Here is a 16,884-nt window from a genome sequence, read left to right as displayed (position 1 = left end):
GTTAAGCGTGATCTGGATAGAGGACTTCCAAGATTATGAAGGCTTAATGTAAATAATGGCTAATTGTTTCCATTGGTCAGTGAGGGGGTAACAAGGTACAAATTTAATGGGATTACAAAAAGAATTAAAAAGGGAAATTAGGAAAAAAAAAACTACACTGAGAGTGGTTAGAACCACGGAGAGCATTCTCTGCTACTAATCATTCCTGAAGCAGAATCCGTAAATTTTTAAAAAAATGGAATTGGATAGTTACTTGAAAAAGGGGAATGTTAAATGGTATGGGGAGTAAGCAGGAGAGTAGGATTAAACAAGGTGGCTCATGTGGAGAAAAACACCAGTACAGAATTAGCAGGCCAAATAGCCTGTAACATTTTATGATTTTAATGTTATGGAGAAACTAAATTTACAGCTTCAATACAATTGATTCTAGTTCATGTCTTTTAATGCTGATTTGCAGCTAAACTCAACTTACTTTAACTCCCATGTGCAAAATAAATTTCCAATCAACAAGCAACACTGTAATAGCAATCCTTTTAAATGACTAAGTACTGGTTTCATGCGGCCCTATAATAATAGACACCTTCAAGAAAATTCAGAGAAATTGTACTCACACTCTTAGCCTTTTCTAGGTACTTCTTGTATCTGTCCTCCATTTGTTTCATATCTTCATCTTTCTTTCTCAGGGCCTCTTGGAGCTCTTCAATCTTTTGAGCTGTATAAGGCAGGAGAGTAGTTGAATTAGCTTAATTAAATTGATATTAGTTTACACTAGACGAAGTCCCATCTTCACACTGAGGACACCCTCCATCGTGTTCTGTGGCACTACCACCGTGCGAAATGGGATAGATTCAGAACAGATCTAGCAGCTCAAAACTGGGCATCTGAGGCGCTGTGGGCCATCAGCAGCAGCAGAATTGTATTCCACCACAATCTGTAACCTCATGGCCCGGCATATCCCTCACTCTACCATTACCATCAAGCCACGGGACCAACCCTGGTTCAATAAGGAGTGTAAAAGAGCATGCCAAGAGCAGCACCAGGCAGCATACCTAAAAATATGAGGTGCCAAACTGGGGAAGCTGCAACACAGGACTACATGCATGCTAAAAAGCAGAAGCAGCATGCTATAGACAGGGCTAAGCGATCCCACAATCAATGGATCAGATCAAAGCTCTGCAGTCCTGCCACATCCAGTCGTGAATGGTGGTGGACCATTAAACAACTAATGGGAGGAGGAGGCTCCAGGAATATCCCCATCCTCAATGATGGTGGAGCCCAGCACGTGAGTGCAAAAGACAAGGCTGAAGCGTTTGCAGCCATCTTCAGCCAGAAGTGCTGAGTGGATGATCCATATCGGCCTACTCCGGAGGTCCCCACCATCACAGAAGCCAGTTTTCAACCAATTCGACTCACTCCACGTGATATCAAGAAACGGCTGAGCGCACTGGATACGGAGCCCCGACAACATCCCGGCTATTGTGCTGAAGACTTGGGGCGAAAAATTGAGTTACGGCCCCTTTGGGGCGTTAACTTTGCTTAGCGCCCCTGCGACCGAAATTGAGTGGCAGCGCCCCAAGAGGGAAGCGGGGCGCTACTGGAAGCTCTGCGAGGGAATATCGCGCCGCTACGTGCCGCAGCGCCACGCACTGCAGCGCGTCGCGGTATTGCAGGACTTCCTCCCCTTCTTAAAGGGGAGGGGCCTTGCGCAGCGCGACCCGGGGCCCAGCTGGGCTCCCAGGGATCGGAGTGCCGGCAAAAGAGCCCGGCACTCAAGAGAAGTGCCGGGCTCTTGGATTGCAGCCGGCACTGCACGGGGCGGCGGCAGGTAAGAAGGCCGGGGACGGGAGAGGAGGCAGGTGCTGGCAGGCAACCAACAAAAATGGCCACCCGACACCTCACCTTTAAATAGCACCGCCCCGGCCGCAGGTAGGCCCCCCCGACCCCATTAGACATAGCGTCGGGCGGTAAGTCAGGGGGCGCTACCGAAGATCGTGGCCGGGGAGCGAGTGGTTACAGCCGCCGCCAATCTCTCACTGAATTTCACGGGGGGTTGAAAGCGCCGCGCCCGGGCGCTAGTTGCTTTGCGCCGTTAGCGCCCTCTTAGGGTGCCAACGGGAGATGCAAAGCAACCAAACTTTTCCCGTGGGAGTACCTTCACCACACGGATTGCAGCGGTTCAAGGCGGCGGCTCACCACCAGCTTCTCAAGGGCAATTAGGGATGGGCAATAAATGCTGGCCTTGCCAGCAACGCTCACATCCCACAAACGAATAAAAAAAATCATTGCTAAATTACAGCAGTTTTCAAAAAGCTACTTGCCAATGTCAATAATAAACAGAAAATGCACAGCTGGGTTGTCAGTACTGTAACATCACAGACAGGTAAATAAGATATATAGTATGCCATATGATAGATGGGTAGCACAACAAAATGCTTGAGTTTGGGCATGTATACAGTTTAAGGAAGATACTGCTTTGAAAAAGTTAGCAAGGATAAACGGTGAAAATGATTAATGTGTCAATTTATTTACAAATTAAAAAAAGACTTACAACTGTTATTGTATTTCGGTTCCAAGTCATCAATGTAAGCTCGTTTCTTCTGAAGCTCAGTGTGAGCTTCATGCAGCTTCTCCCTGAAACATCCAACATAATGATACAATACTCAGAAATTACACTACTGAGGTGCTGAAAAGGTAATTACTTCAATTTTAAAATATCTTGCAATAAGCTCTAGAAAAGCTCAATAAAAGTTTTCATGAACATTTGAAAATCAAGCAATTTTAGGGGCTTATTCTCAAATATACACCAGATTTTTGGTATGTGGAAGCAGAAGAAATATTAATATACTAAAAATGTTGAGTATAACACAGACTTCCTGCAAGTGTCAGATCTGTCTCCTCTCTCACTTCAGTAGATCTGTTGACTCATCATGAGCACCACTGCAGGACAACTGCTAGTAATGTAATATAATAAAAACTGTGTACATTTCCTCTCACTTTCTCACTCCCATCACTATCCCCTTTAACCTACCCACACAACCTCTGTATTCCTTCCCTCTCCTTCAGCTCACAGTAACTCTCCCTACCACTTCCACTCACTTCTCCCAAAAGGTGGGTGGTGAAAAGCCATAAGCCCCCTCACCCTCTTTCCTTTCACTACTCCCCCTCTTACCCTCCCTTCCTATCTGTTTCCCTCAGATACTTTGTTTGCTTTCAAAATTACCTATTTAAAAAAAATCACAGAAATCAGACACTCCTTCTGTCTGCCTTTCGCACTGTGTCTCTCAGGTGTAAGCAATTAAAGGGATTAACCATTTCTAATTGTCATCAAAACGCAGATGAAATAATTAGTTGGCTTTCAAAATAGAATTTTTTCAAAAATTATTTTATTAGCATGAAGACAAACTCCCGGCTTAATTCCCTTTTGAAATTTACAGAACACAAAAGTTACAGCAGGTGTGGTGTCATTTTTTTCTCTCTCACACACAGACTCTGTTTTGAAAAAACTCACTCGTTATAAACTTTACCTGCATAAAGCTTTTGAAATTTGTCCTCTACTTTTCCTCAAATAATTTTGAAAAACAACTGAATAGAAACTGCTGGAAGCTGAAGAAAAATATTCCATCATTACAGCTTAATTGTATTAACTCATTGAGAAATTAGGTACACTGGACATGCTCAGGCTGCACAATAAAAGAATTCAGTTCAGTGTCACAGCTCTGGGCAAAAATATCAAGACCAGGCTTTTGGGAGAACCTGAAGCCTTGAAGTAAAAACTTTAATGAAGGTATTAAAAGACACAAACACAACCAGTAGATACATTTAATTATGCAATTGTGAAATGTGCCATTTTTCCCCATTTGGTTAAAGTGTTATTTTGGACATTAAAAATGTGGTAAAAACATCAAGAGATAGAACAACTTCCAGGGGATAACAATCCCAAACTAGAGCATTGTGCACAATTCTAGCCACAATACTACAATAGGGGCAGCCTGGCTTTGCAGACGCTACAGAGGATAGTGAAACGGATACCTGGGCTTAGGCACCTGGGCCTAGAAATTCAGTATTGCCACGTTTGGGGCGCTACAGCCGAGCGTTCGCTAAATTTAGCGCCACCTTCGCCGAAATTGAGTTGCATCGCCCCAAGAGGTTGCTGCTGCGCTAAAGCAGGCGGTGCACGACTATCATAAGGCGCTAAGCCGGCGAGCCGAGGCGCTACCACCGAGGGCGGGCACAGCGCAGGTGCGGCGAGTTATCGATTGCAGGCAGATACGCTGGTGCCGGTCTGCTCTTAAAGGGGGAGGGTCGATTTGGTTTGCAGCCACGCCCTGCACACTGGAGCCCTGATTCTAGGCCTGGACAGACCTGCTTTGACAACGCTATGCCCACGACCATGGAAAAGGCTAGGGAGCGAGGGCAGCGCTTCAGTGAGGGTGCCCTGAAGGTTCTGGTTGGCGCAGTGGAGCGCAGGCGACCTGTCCTCTTCCCTAACAGTGGCAGGAGGCCGCTGCCCAGCGAGTACAGGAAAGCTTGGAGGGAGGTGGCACACAGTGACCTCCAGCAGCATGGTCCCCAGGACACCCACGCAATGTAGAAAGAAGTTCAACGACCTCACTCGGGTTGTCAGGGCGAGTACCCTTTCCAGTATCCTCTTCATCCCTGCATGTGCACCTCACTTTATGGCCAAAGGGTCCTGAAAGCCCCAATGCCCAGCCCTCATCCAACACCTATGGGACTCTCATGAAAATCACATGCACAATCACCACTTTACACACTGTCAGGGCTATTCGACCATGGGAGGCAGCGCAGGCAAGATCAGGGTTTCACACTGTACTCAGAGACCGTCCTCTCTCTTGCAGGGCAAGCTGGCCCACAAAAGGAGGCAGCAGCGACGGACCGGGGGAGGCCGTGCTGAACTTAAAGACCTCAGCGACCTGGAGCAGCGAGTGGAGCGGATCATGGCAGGCCGGCTGATTGGCCCAGTCGCCACTGGAGATGCCGACCCTGTTCTGGACAGCAATGGTAAGGTCATCACCTTTTTGACCTCTCTCTTTCCACTTGTGCCTCACACCAGCATCCTTTGCCACTCTCGAACCAATGCAGTACATAGCAGCACTCATGCCTCCCTCGCTGCTGCCCTGTCCTCACTCTAAAGCAACTCTTGTGCCTCCCTGCTTTCAGATGCTGATTCACCAGGTGAGGAGGCGGGCCCTCAAGCTGGCACTGTGAGTGAAACGGAAGGCGAGGAGGAGGAAGAGGAAGCCGGACCATCAGTGCCACCCTCAGCCAAGGCAGCCCATGGCCATGATGGGGACAAGTCTTCCCTGGAGGGGAGCAGGGGGGGGGGGGGGAAGGGTCTGAGGAGAGTGAAGCTCCGGGGCCCAGCGGGCTGCAGCAACGCGGGAGGGGTAGGGAAGCTTGGCGGCCTTCTCCCCGAGGGGGAGTGCGGCCTCCAGTCCTGCTACAGTGAGCGCAGAGGAGGTGCGGCTCCTTGGTGAAATGGGCGCCCAGGCTGAGCGCAGGCACATTGAGCCCATGGCTGCAGTGGCAAGGATGCCTGACTGCATAGAGTCACTGGCAAGGAGTGTACAGGAATTCAGGGCAGCACAGGCCAGGAGTCAGCAGGACGTTGCTGCATCACATGCAGCTTCCAGCCAAGTGCTTAGTCGTGCCATGCAGTCACTGGCTGGTCTGATGCAGACAGACACAGAGCAGGGCCACACAAGCACTAACTGCTGCCACCCTCGCTGGATCGGCCAGGAATCGCCGGGGCCCTCGTTGCACCACAGCAGTCTGTGCTTCAGCAGATTGCTGCGCATGCTTCAGAGCTGGCCCGTGCGAGTGCCAGTGTCTCGTCCGACCAGGGAGTGCCTGTGCTGTCAGGTTGGCAGCATTACTGCTGCCAACACGGTCACTCCTCCACTGCAGCTGCCACCACCCGTAGGACAGACTGCTGCCGCCCAAGCAGAGTTGGAGCAGTCAGCAGCCGGGCCCTCCAGGCCCAGAGCTGGTCCAGGCCGCCCCCCAAGGGCATCTGCTGACTCACTATCTGACTCTCAGCAGCCTTGCTGCAACCACTGGGGTCCCATTGCGGAGGAGCTGCAGGGCGGGAAGGGGCCAATCTCGTAAGCGAGGCAGATCACCCGAGCAGGCCGAAAAGTAGGAGGCGTGGCAAAATGTTGTGTTTGTTTTTCTGAAGGCCGAGGATGTTGTTTTTGTTTTTTATGAAGGCCGAGGATCATGGTAATTTTTGTTTTACTGTTTTGTTCATTGTCTCCAGGTTGTGAGAGCCAGTTATGTGTCTGACTTTTTTGGGGGGTTTCTCTGTATTTGTTTGTCATGCGGGAAGGGCCCAGAGTTTGTTAAATAAAAAATTGTCTTTATTCAGATTATGCATGTTTGCACTTTGAACTATTTGTTGCCTTGACCGCCTCAGGATTTGCGGAGCGGCTCCATTCAAGTTCTTTCAATGGCACAAGCCATTCCGAGAGGGAGCCTAGAACTGACTTGCAATAAGCCGCCGACGGATGGCCCTTGCACTTTGTGCCTCCCTCCCGTCTTGGTGCTCCTCCTCCTCCTCTGGTGGTCCTCCAATGTCTGCTGGCAGTGGCTGAGTCCTGAGGATAGCCAGGTTGTGCAGCATGCAGCACACTACAACGAAATGGGAGACTCGCTCAGGCGAGTACTGTAGGGCTCCCCCGGAATGGTCCAGACAGCGGAACCATTGCTTCAGCACGCCGATCGTGTGCTCAATGATGTTCCTGGTCGCTTGATGGCTGTCATTGTATCGTTCTTCAGCAGGGGTGGTGGGCGCACGGAGCGGGGTCATCAGCCAGGTGCACAAAGGATAGCCCTTGTCCCCGAGAAGCCAGCCTCCTGGGTGAGCCGGGGCTTCGAAAATGTCTGCCACTGAAGTCTGGCGCAGGATGAAGGCGTCGTGGCTGCTGCCTGGAAAGCAGGCATTGACAGCTAGTATGAGCTGCCTGTGGTCACACGCCAACTGCACGTTCAGCGAATGGTACCCCTTCCGGTTGCGGTAATCCTCGGCATTCTCTAGAGGCGTCCGCAAAGCCACATGCGTGCAGTCAATGGCGCGCTGGACCATGGGGAAGCCCGCTATTCTTGCAAATCCCATGGCACGCTCTTGCTGCTTGTCCAGGGTCATGGGGAAGGAAATGTATTGACGTCTCCTTCTGAAGAGAGCATTCGTGACCTGGCAGATGCAGCAATGCACCGCGAACTGGGAGACACTGGCAATGTCCCCAGTAGCGGATTGGAAGGAGCTGGTGGCATAGAAGTTGAGAGCCACTGTCACCTTCACTGCCACCGACAGAGACGTCCTGCTTCTCAGCTAAGGCTGCAGATCTCTCTGAAGCAGGTGGCAGATCTCAGTGACCACCTCCCTTCTGAATCGAAGCCTCCGAATGCACTGCCCCTCAGACATGTTGAGGTAGGAGAAGTGCTGGCGGTATACCCTGGGAGGGTAAGGCCTCCTGTGCCGACGCCTGTTGGCCCTTCTCCGTCTGGCCATGATTGGCACTCTCTCTCGGCGTCTGAGCCCTTTCAATGCAATGCAGAAACCCAACGTTTCCACCCATTGCAGTCCCCATTATATGTGGCCACTCAAGGCTATGGCACTGAAAAATCAATCCAACTGCAAAGCTCTGGCCTGAAGCCAGAAGTACCTGTGCGAGCGCTGAGTCAAAGCAGAAAGCGCTCTCCCTTTGTCTCTTTCCAAATCTCTCTCACACAGGAGTGGTTCAAAATGGCTACCACAAACAATGCAGGAAGAGTCCCCTTTAAATAGCGCCCCCCCCAGCGACTGGGAACCGTTCCACTCAACCAGTCGCTGCGAGCGCCAGGCGGAAAGGGGGGCGCCACTGAAGTTCCGGTTCAGGGCGCACCAAGGGCGTTGCACCATGAAATGACGTCAGGATCTGCGCGCGCAGCTGAGCGGGCGTTGTGGTTTTGCGCCGCCGCTAAATCTTCACTCAAGTTCGCAAAAGGCGCAGATCGCGCCGCGCCCAGGCGCTAGCTGCTTCGCGCCCCACTTATCGCCCTCTTAAGGCGCTAGCGGCTGGCGCTACGAACTGAATTTCTAGGCCCTGATGTTTGAGGAGGGGCTGAGATTACTAAGGAAAAAATAAAGCTCAAAGAAGACTTCACAGGTTTTTCAAGATTCTGAGCAGTATAAACTGAACCTGAATAAATTGTTTGACATAAGCACAAAATTCTGAAACCAGGGGGTATGGACTGAAACTCTGGATGGGGAAGATGAACAGGCAGTTTAGATTTAACTACTCTACAGAAGATAATTGAGTGGAATAGACTGTCTAAGGAGACACCTGAAGGAGTTAGTATCAGTAAATTCAACAGGGAGTTGAATAATCATTTGGCAAAAGAAGTAACTGAGAAATATAAGGGACACAGTGTGGAATCTTTTGAACTTCAGAAGCAAATAGATAGACCCCAATGGTCTTTTCCAGTTCTATATATTCCTATGGTCCTACGATTCTGCACATCATTGCTAGAATGCAATAGATGGCCCTGAAACAATCCAGTGGTAAGACTGTACCTAGGGATGTTTGGAATTCACCAGATTAATAAAAAAATCATTGCCACCGTTAATCTCAGAATTTGCAAGATTGCAATCTTTGCAGAATGCATCCTGTGCACAGAGCTTTAATAGCCCACTTAAAAAAAAAAGTGAAACCCAATTTTGAAAGAAAGAAAACAATCATTCCACATTATTTCTTTCACCCTAATATCTAATGTTACAAACTACTGAAAAATGCTAGGAATTCTTGACAATGATTAGATGTGAAGTGCAGTGTAGGCAGGAGGGAGTGGAAGTGGGGGGTGGGGGGTGTAGTGAGAAAGACAGGCAAGCCTTTTTGGTCCTCCCATGCTCAAGACACTAAGTGTAGGTACCTTTCTTACATTGCATGTAACCCCGAGTGGCCCGAAAGGACAATGAACCACCATAAACGAGCACCAACAGTTTTGTTTGGCAGACATAAAATCTAAAATCAGCCCGAGGCTCCTAACATTAACAATGGTCTACTTAAGTAGTTTTCTTCAATTTGCAGACTACTGAGAGATTTCACCTGCCCCTCAAAAACATTTTCCTTTTGACTTTTATTTGTAACGCATCCCAATTCCTTTTTTCACCTTTCCTTGGTCGACAGGATGAGATGGTTGAGACCATAGACGTGCCTTCAACCACAAAACACTGCAATGCCTTTGTCAATCTGTCAGAGTGGAATGGAGAAGATGTTACCTAGTCTGTTTGCCTTCCAGATGACCTGCCAAGGATAGGGGAAGCTCATAGGAGAGTCAGTATTAACAGTCCAACACTTTGGCCTTCTAGTTACTGGAATGTTCTATAAGAGGTTTTGTCCCGTTGACTCAAAGCCCACATCGATGGAAGCATTTTCAAACGAAATTCTCACAGCCAAATGAGCATTTGGGGTGGGAGCATTAAAAAAAAATACCAATGACAATAAAACAGGATGCTAATACCCTATTTGCCCATGGCAGAATGCTTAGTCAACGGGTCTTTTTGACATGAGTTTAAAAAAAATACTTACAAATGTTCTTCCAGTTTCTTTTTCAGAAGAATTGACTGCAAAAAGATATAAAAATATAAAATACAATCATAAAAGGTAAAACTAAGATCCAAATGCAACCCAGTGTACAAAATATTAAAATACTAAGTTTATTAATGTAACTGTATAAACATTGCAATTAAGTTCAGAGGTTTAATATTTCTGTTTGATATTAGTATATGCTGGCAGTTAGCAATGTAAGATGTTACTTAAATGAAGGCATACTCACAATAGCCTACAGCAGATGGCCATGCCAAGAAACAGAGATAATATGTTAGTAGGAAGCAAAAACACCAGCCAGCAGAAGAAACTCTTCAGTAACAGATGAACGAGAAAAAGTTTAAGCCTCTTAATTTCTGGCACATGAATGTTTTGTCTGTCTTCTCAGCTGATATCAGTAGCAGCTCCATCATCTCTCCTGATCTGGAGAACTTTATTCATACATATTTCTTATTATCCACATTGTTTTCAAGCATATGAGTGGCTTCCAGTTTCCACACTAAAACACAAATGACATTTACAGAAATGAAACAAACGTACAGGCTGCCATTTCTGACTATTAAGTGGAGCAGCATCTGCGCTTCTGACTAATGCTGAAACTAAAAACAGAAGACAGGAAGGAAAAACATAAGGAACTTAATCGTTTCCAATGTCACTTTTAAGATTTAGAATCCGCCATTTTTAAACAACCTCATGAATCCACTTGTGGAAAACTATTTCCTTCACCTAATTTCATAAAAGTTGTTTAAGAATGTAGAAAACTACTTTCCAATATCTATTGCAAGCGGATATCTGCTAGCCTTTAGAATAAAGTATTTCAATATGTTTAAGAGGTTGGGGCTGCGAGGAGGATGCCAGCTGTAACTCACTTTTAGTTATTGCCTAGAATATCTATTTTCTCCACTGGTCGTGCTGTAACATTCCTCTCAACCCTCTCAGGCTGATTCCCGACTCTGCTCTCTCCAAACTCAGGCATCTCCTGCAAACAGTTCCAGCTTACAGGTATTTTCAACACTTCAGTTTAAATGTATTTTTCAGTTTAAAAATAAGTTGTTTGCCTTCTGGTCAGTACAACATCTAGTTCTTTTTGGAAGTGCTGATCATGAGCCCAGAGATTCCCGCTGCCATAGCAAAATAGAGAAATAGCAACGACTCGATAGTGCTCTCCCCACTCCCCGCCATCCAGTTTTTGTCCCTGTATCGAAGTTCTCATGAGCCCCTGGGTCCCTGTAATGTTTAAAGAGTATAAATTTCCCTCCTTCAAAAACTTGCCCGGCCTCAAAAATTACTTTATTGCCCAGTGTTCGGCACCTTTCTGGAAAGTTTATTTTTCCCTGCTTGGATTGTGTGCTGTTGCTTGCTTGGCATTGTCTAAAATTAATAAATAAATAATGGCACCCGCAATCGTGGGTCGTCGATGTTTGCACAAAAAAAATAAACTAGTATTTTATCTCCTCCAAAGCAACCCAACAATTCATTACCATTTATATAGAAGAGTTAAAAATAATTCTCTTTTAGACACAGACACTTGCAGATTTATTCACTATCCTTTCTTCTTAATGGTTTTCATCAGTAATATAAATACAACTGCCTGAGGTGTTTTTTAAAAACATTTTCGCAAGAATTTGACTGAAAAATTGGAAGTATTCAATGAATGTAGCTAGAAGCTTTATAGGGTTAGAGTAAAGTAGAATATCATAAGCTACTGCGCTTTACTGGTATCATTGGTTAGTGAGCAGTAGTATTACTTCTTTGCCATCATTAAGCAATCTCCTTTTACAGCAGTCAGATATTTGTAGCAAAGCAATATTGGGGGAAGCAATCAGACTAATGTGGCAAGTCATGGACCCGTATCTGCAATTTCCTTGCAGTGAGTATCAGTTCCCCAGACAGTTTGTGAGGTATTGCAGAGCTGAACCAGATATTAAAAGGGAAATAAACTTGGATGCCATTCTCATAACCTATTACGTAGTGGGATAGGTGACACATCAACTTTAGTAATGATGCAGAAGGTTGATGCCTGCCTTGTGAACTGGCATACTGGGATTCTGAAAAAAGGGGAGAAAATAAATTGGAGATACCAATAAAATGGCGAAGGCAAAGGATTTCAAGCCATTTGAATGGGCTTGCTGTTAATTAGTTAAGCTTGTTTTAAAACAATCCGTGCAGCCTGTGAGCACGACCTTGAAATGAGAATGTTATTCAAAATAATTTCTGCCGCTGTAGGTACACTCACATCTTCTGCTCGCGAGCCCTGATCTTGTAACGCCTTCTGAAGCTCTTCAATCTGAGACTGTATTTCCAAAATCCTCTGATTGGCTAGCCTTTTAACAAAAGAATAAAAATAAATTTCAGTTATGTTTACACATAGATGCAATTGCCATACAGAGAGTTCCTCTCCCACCTATGCCATGTTCTGCTTTGGTTTAGCTATCCCTTCTCTTGGCACCACCCTCCTTTGCCTCACCTCCCTTCCACTGCTCCCTGTGGATCATCATTTTTCTACTCTTATTAATTTACTCTCTTGCCGTTTCTGATCCATCTTACCCTATTTCTCCTACTCTTTTGTTCCATCACCCCTTGTGCTCTCCACCTCCCTTGTTCTCCCTCACACACTTGGCACAACAGACTGAAATTAGTGTTTTAAGCAGCATTTGATTTTTTAACATTTTTCAGCCATGTCCCAGAATACACAAACATATTTTCCACTAAAGAAAGAAGAACTTTCATTTATATAGTGCCTTCCATGACCTCGTGATGTCCCAATGCGCTTTACAGCCAATGAAATACTTCTGAAGTGCAGTCACTGTTGTAATGTAGGGCCAATGGTCCCGGCCTTGGTGCCCAGGAGCATCTGTAGGTGAGGCGCAGCACATTGGCAGTCTGACTAAGACCCGTAACAATTGGTCTCCACTCCAGTAACACTGCTCCCAAACTCCTTGCCGCGTTTTTAAAGAGGCCAGTAGCAGTGCACTAGAGCTTTTTTTCGCATTCATAATGTCGCTAGCACCTGCAACTTGATTTCATGATGCGTCGCAGGCTGCATGCAAGCTGCTTACATAAAAAGGTGTTGTGAAAAATCTAAGAGCATTTTATGCACTGCGTGGCCTGATAACGAACAATTAGAAAGGTAAAACTTCTATAAACAGTGATTGCTAAGTTCTCACCACACACTTACCTGGTTACCTGCCATTCCCCCAGCCTCCTGCTGTAATCTTTAGCCAGAATTGGCTTTTTGAAGGCTGTGCTCTAATTCCCACACGCCCCAGCAGTTTACTCCCATTTTACACAAGTTTTACACGGATCAGAAATAAGTTGACCCTGGAAATTCTCGTGTCAATACCGCTCCAGACCACTGGCGGACACATTTAATTTTTCACTGGCATAAAACCAGTGAATTTCTAGGTTAATGTGTTCAGCTTGTCCTCTGTGCTTAGTTCCTCTTCAATAAAATTGCAACCTTTGGTAGCTTCATGTCCTTTGGAACTAGTGAAGTACTGGGTTCAAACCAGTACAAATTGGAGAAGCCAATACTCAGCATACATCGGTAATTTGTCTTGTGGGACAACCCTTATTCACGCCTATGGCATCGTCAGGCTCGACTTCTCTGGGTTCTGCAACCTACCCTGTACTAACCTTCCCTGTACTAACCCCCACTCAACCATCACCCTTACCTTGGGGATTCCAGTTTCCTTCCTGCCCTCTGATGCAATAAATTAAAAATCCTTGTCCTCATTTACAAATCGCTCTACAGCCTTACTGCCCTACCTCTACAACCTCTCATAGTTCTAGTCTTTGGTCTCCTGTGAAGGACAGCCCCACCTTTCCTCCGCTGCTCTACCATCAGTGGCATAGCCTTTAGCCATCTGGGCCCTACTCTCTGGAACTCTCCATTATGCTATTTCTCTTGACTTTCAAAAGCATCCTCAAAAACTCTCTTTTCAACCATGTCTTCAGTTACTACTTCTTTACATTGTGTACAATTCTGGTTGCTGTACAACAGCGAGGTTATTCAGGCATTGGAGGCAGTGCAGAAAAGGGTACCCAGATACTGGGCATATGAATTAGAAGGACAAATGGAAGAGTCAAAGATTGTTTTCTCTGAAAAGGCAGGTCAGGGGAGCTAGTATTCAAGTATTTAGGATCCTTAAGGGAATAGATAAACTGAACCCCGATGATATGTTCAAGATAGCCACAAACTCTTGAACCAGGGGACCTGGCCTCAAGCTTAGAAGAGGGAACATGTGGAATGGACTGCACATGGAGGCATATTGTGTGGGAAAACTTGAGTGAATTGGATCAATACTTGAGGGTGTGGGCAATTGAGAGCTATTAGTTTTTGGGAGTGGCCAGATGGACTGAAGTATCTCTTCTAGTCCTGTACTGTGTTCCTAAGGTTAAGGCCTCTGCTATTTTTTCCCCAACATCCTTCAGTATTCTGGGACACAAACCCATCTGGTCCTGGTGAATTTTCTACTTTTATTCTCATTCACTTTTAAATAGTGTCCTTTTAAATATTTATCACATCTTATGTTTTCGTCTCCTAAAATCCGTGCCCATCTTTCCTGCAACTCCATGTTTGAATCTCTCCAATCAGATTTCCGCCCCTGCCACAGAACAGAAATGGCTGATCAAAGTGACAAATTACATCCTCTGTGACTGTGACCATGGTGAACTATCTCTCCTTGTCCTCCTCAACCTCTCCCTGCAGCCTTGCATACGGTCAACCACACCATCGTCCTCACACAGTGTTCCTCCATTGTCCAGCTCAGTGGACTGCCCTCACTAGATTCCACTCTTGCCTATCGAATTGTGGTGAGCAATCAAGCATCTCAATCAATGGCTTATTTTCCCATCTGCCAGCAGCAACCCCCCCCCCCCCCCCGCCACCCACATCATTACCTCTCGAGTCTTCCAAGGATCTATCCTTGGCCACCCGCATCTGCATGCTGCCCCTTGGCAACATGGGGTCAGCTTCCACATGTATGCAGACAACACCCAATACCACCTCTCTACCATCTGTCTTGACCCCTCCACTGCCTCTATTATCAAACTGCTTGTCTGACGTCCAGTCTCAGCTGAGCCACAATTTCCTTCAGTTAAACATAGTCTTTGGCCCCTGCCACAAACTGCATACCCTTGCCACAGACTCCATCTTCCTCCTGGCCACCGTCTCAGGTTGAACCAGGCTTTTTGAAACATTGGCTGCTTCTGTAACACCACCCTCCTCCACCCCTGCCACAGCCCATCTGCTGCTGAAACCCTCATTACTGCCTTTGTCACCTACAGACTCAACTATTCCAATGCTCCCCTGGCTGACTTCTCTTCCTCTACCCTCCATATGCTTCAGCTTATCCAAAGCTCTGCTGCCCATATCCTACCCCATACCAAGTTGTGCTTACTATCACCCCTGTCCTTGCTGACCTACATTGGTACGTTTTTCTACATTAAAAGGTGTTTTATAAAAGCAAATTGTTGTTATCTCCAGTCTTGGCTGTTCTACATCCACCGTAGGCATTTCTACAGTCCGACTTCCACTTCCCTCTGTAGTAACTGATGCAAAATATTTATTCAGCATTTATGCTATTCTCTCATGCTCAGGCCCTTTGTCTCTAACTACTCCCATCTCTTCTTCAACTATCCTTTTATTTCTCATGTGCTTATAAAAGCTCTTCTGTTTTTCTTTATGTTCAAGGTGAACCTAACTAATATCAGAACACTGCTGGCAACCTGATGTCACTTTTTTTGTCTACCGGCTCCTAGGCCACTGGAACCTGCTCTACTTTGTCCATTTTTTGTACTTTCATTCCTATCTACCTTACCCCACCTCCTTCACATTCTGTGATTTCTCTCATTATGCCTCCTAGTGTCTCATGCTAATGTCACTTCTGCCACTAGCTGTTTTCAAATTCCACACGTTGCAGGTCCACCCCGTTCCTTTGTTTTGTTTTTTTAAAGTTGTTTATCTGTAATATCTTCCAGTTTTCATAAACACGCCACACCCAAAATGTCAACTCTTCCGTTCTCTCCCCAGAAGCTGCCCGAGTGTTTCCAGCATTTTCTGTTTGTGCAATGGGTCTCTTCTCCCATTTCCTCTTTGCTTGCCTGGGAACTGAGCATAACAAAGAGGAAAATTTGCTTTGTAGTGTCACCAATAATTAATTGAGTTGCATCATTTCCTTGTACTCTATAGATTTAATTACCTAATGTGTTCCTAAAACTGATGCATTACTAGGAGATGCCAACAGAGGTATGACTCACCAGGTAATCTTGTCCATCTCCATGCGGCCACGTTTCCAGCCTCTGCTGGCAGCCTCATACAGATCAGAAATTGGCTATGAGGGGAAAGCTCTGGATGCAGCCGTAACACTATTACTCTATAGGCACACGAAGCAACTGCACCATTTCCCCTCTGAAAACCAGTTTAATTTCATGCAAATGCTTTTGAAATGGTAAGGCTTTGTGATGGTATACCAAAATTACTTGATTTTCAAATTAAAACTTACAAACACCACAAAACTGATCCACCTCATGGAAAAAAAACATAGTAACTGAGCAAAGAAAAAGCTCCAGCACACAGCTAGTGTTGCAGCAGTCGCTTATTCAGCACACACCAGCCTTTTCCTTTGATAACCGTTATAAAGTTCTACCATTACATATTCTGCATCTTCTGAGTTGGAGTGAATAAATCACTTTTGAGAAGTGTGTTACCATTATGTACTACAGCAAATTATCCATTATTGGACAGCTTCCTACCTATTCTCTGTCTCCAGTTCACTCTCCCTTCTGTTGGCATCCTCCAGCAAACTTTGTAGTAGAGCTATCTTTTCATTATCTGATCCTTCTTGGTTCAACTTCAGGATTTTATTTTCATGCTGCAGCCGGATAAGTTTTTCCCTAGAGCAGGAATATAATGTCAATCCACACATCACACACTATGTAACTTAATTAACAAAAGATATTCAACTATAGAATTTCAAAGCACAGAAACAGGCCATTCAGCCCATCGTGCCTGTGCTGCATCTTTTCTAAAGCAATCCAAAACAATTTCCATTGCTCTGCTCGCTCTCTCCATGGCCTTGTAATTGTTGTATATTTGTCCGTTCACTTGCGAACAAGACCCTTGCCATCCATGAGCTTATTGTGGATGATTGCATCAACATCATGGCCCTGACGGAAACTTGGTTGAGGGGCGAGGACACCTTGGCCTAGAAATTCATTAAGGCGCTGCCAGCTTTGCGCCCAGTTAACGCCTAAAGGGTGATTTTGCACCAAAAAT

At 45.9% G+C, this 16,884-nt stretch overlaps 1 protein-coding gene across 7 annotated transcripts in view; it reads right to left on the bottom strand.

The window, feature by feature from the left end:
• The window catches only part of hook3 (hook microtubule-tethering protein 3), a 127,473-nt gene that overhangs the window by 24,298 nt on the left and 86,291 nt on the right, over positions 1 to 16,884 (bottom strand). For 6 of the 7 annotated variants that reach the window (XM_086007766.1, XM_086007748.1, XM_086007731.1 and 3 more), the window contains 5 exons: positions 16,362 to 16,502; positions 11,842 to 11,929; positions 9,588 to 9,622; positions 2,549 to 2,631; positions 612 to 712 (listed from right to left, as the gene is read on the bottom strand). In XM_086007766.1, the coding sequence (XP_085863892.1) occupies positions 612 to 712; positions 2,549 to 2,631; positions 9,588 to 9,622; positions 11,842 to 11,929; positions 16,362 to 16,502 (448 nt within the window). Of the gene's footprint in view, positions 1 to 611; positions 713 to 2,548; positions 2,632 to 9,587; positions 9,623 to 9,834; positions 10,105 to 11,841; positions 11,930 to 16,361; positions 16,503 to 16,884 lie in introns of those variants that run through there. The other variant, XR_015080978.1, reaches the window with a different exon arrangement.

Source organism: Somniosus microcephalus, chromosome 2, assembly GCF_052327205.1.
Source record: "Somniosus microcephalus isolate GS21.2 chromosome 2, FLI_Smic_1.0, whole genome shotgun sequence".
Lineage (NCBI taxonomy): Eukaryota > Metazoa > Chordata > Chondrichthyes > Squaliformes > Somniosidae > Somniosus > Somniosus microcephalus.
The sequence above is the reverse complement of the archived record's forward strand: the minus strand, read 5'-3'. Positions and strand labels throughout refer to the sequence as shown.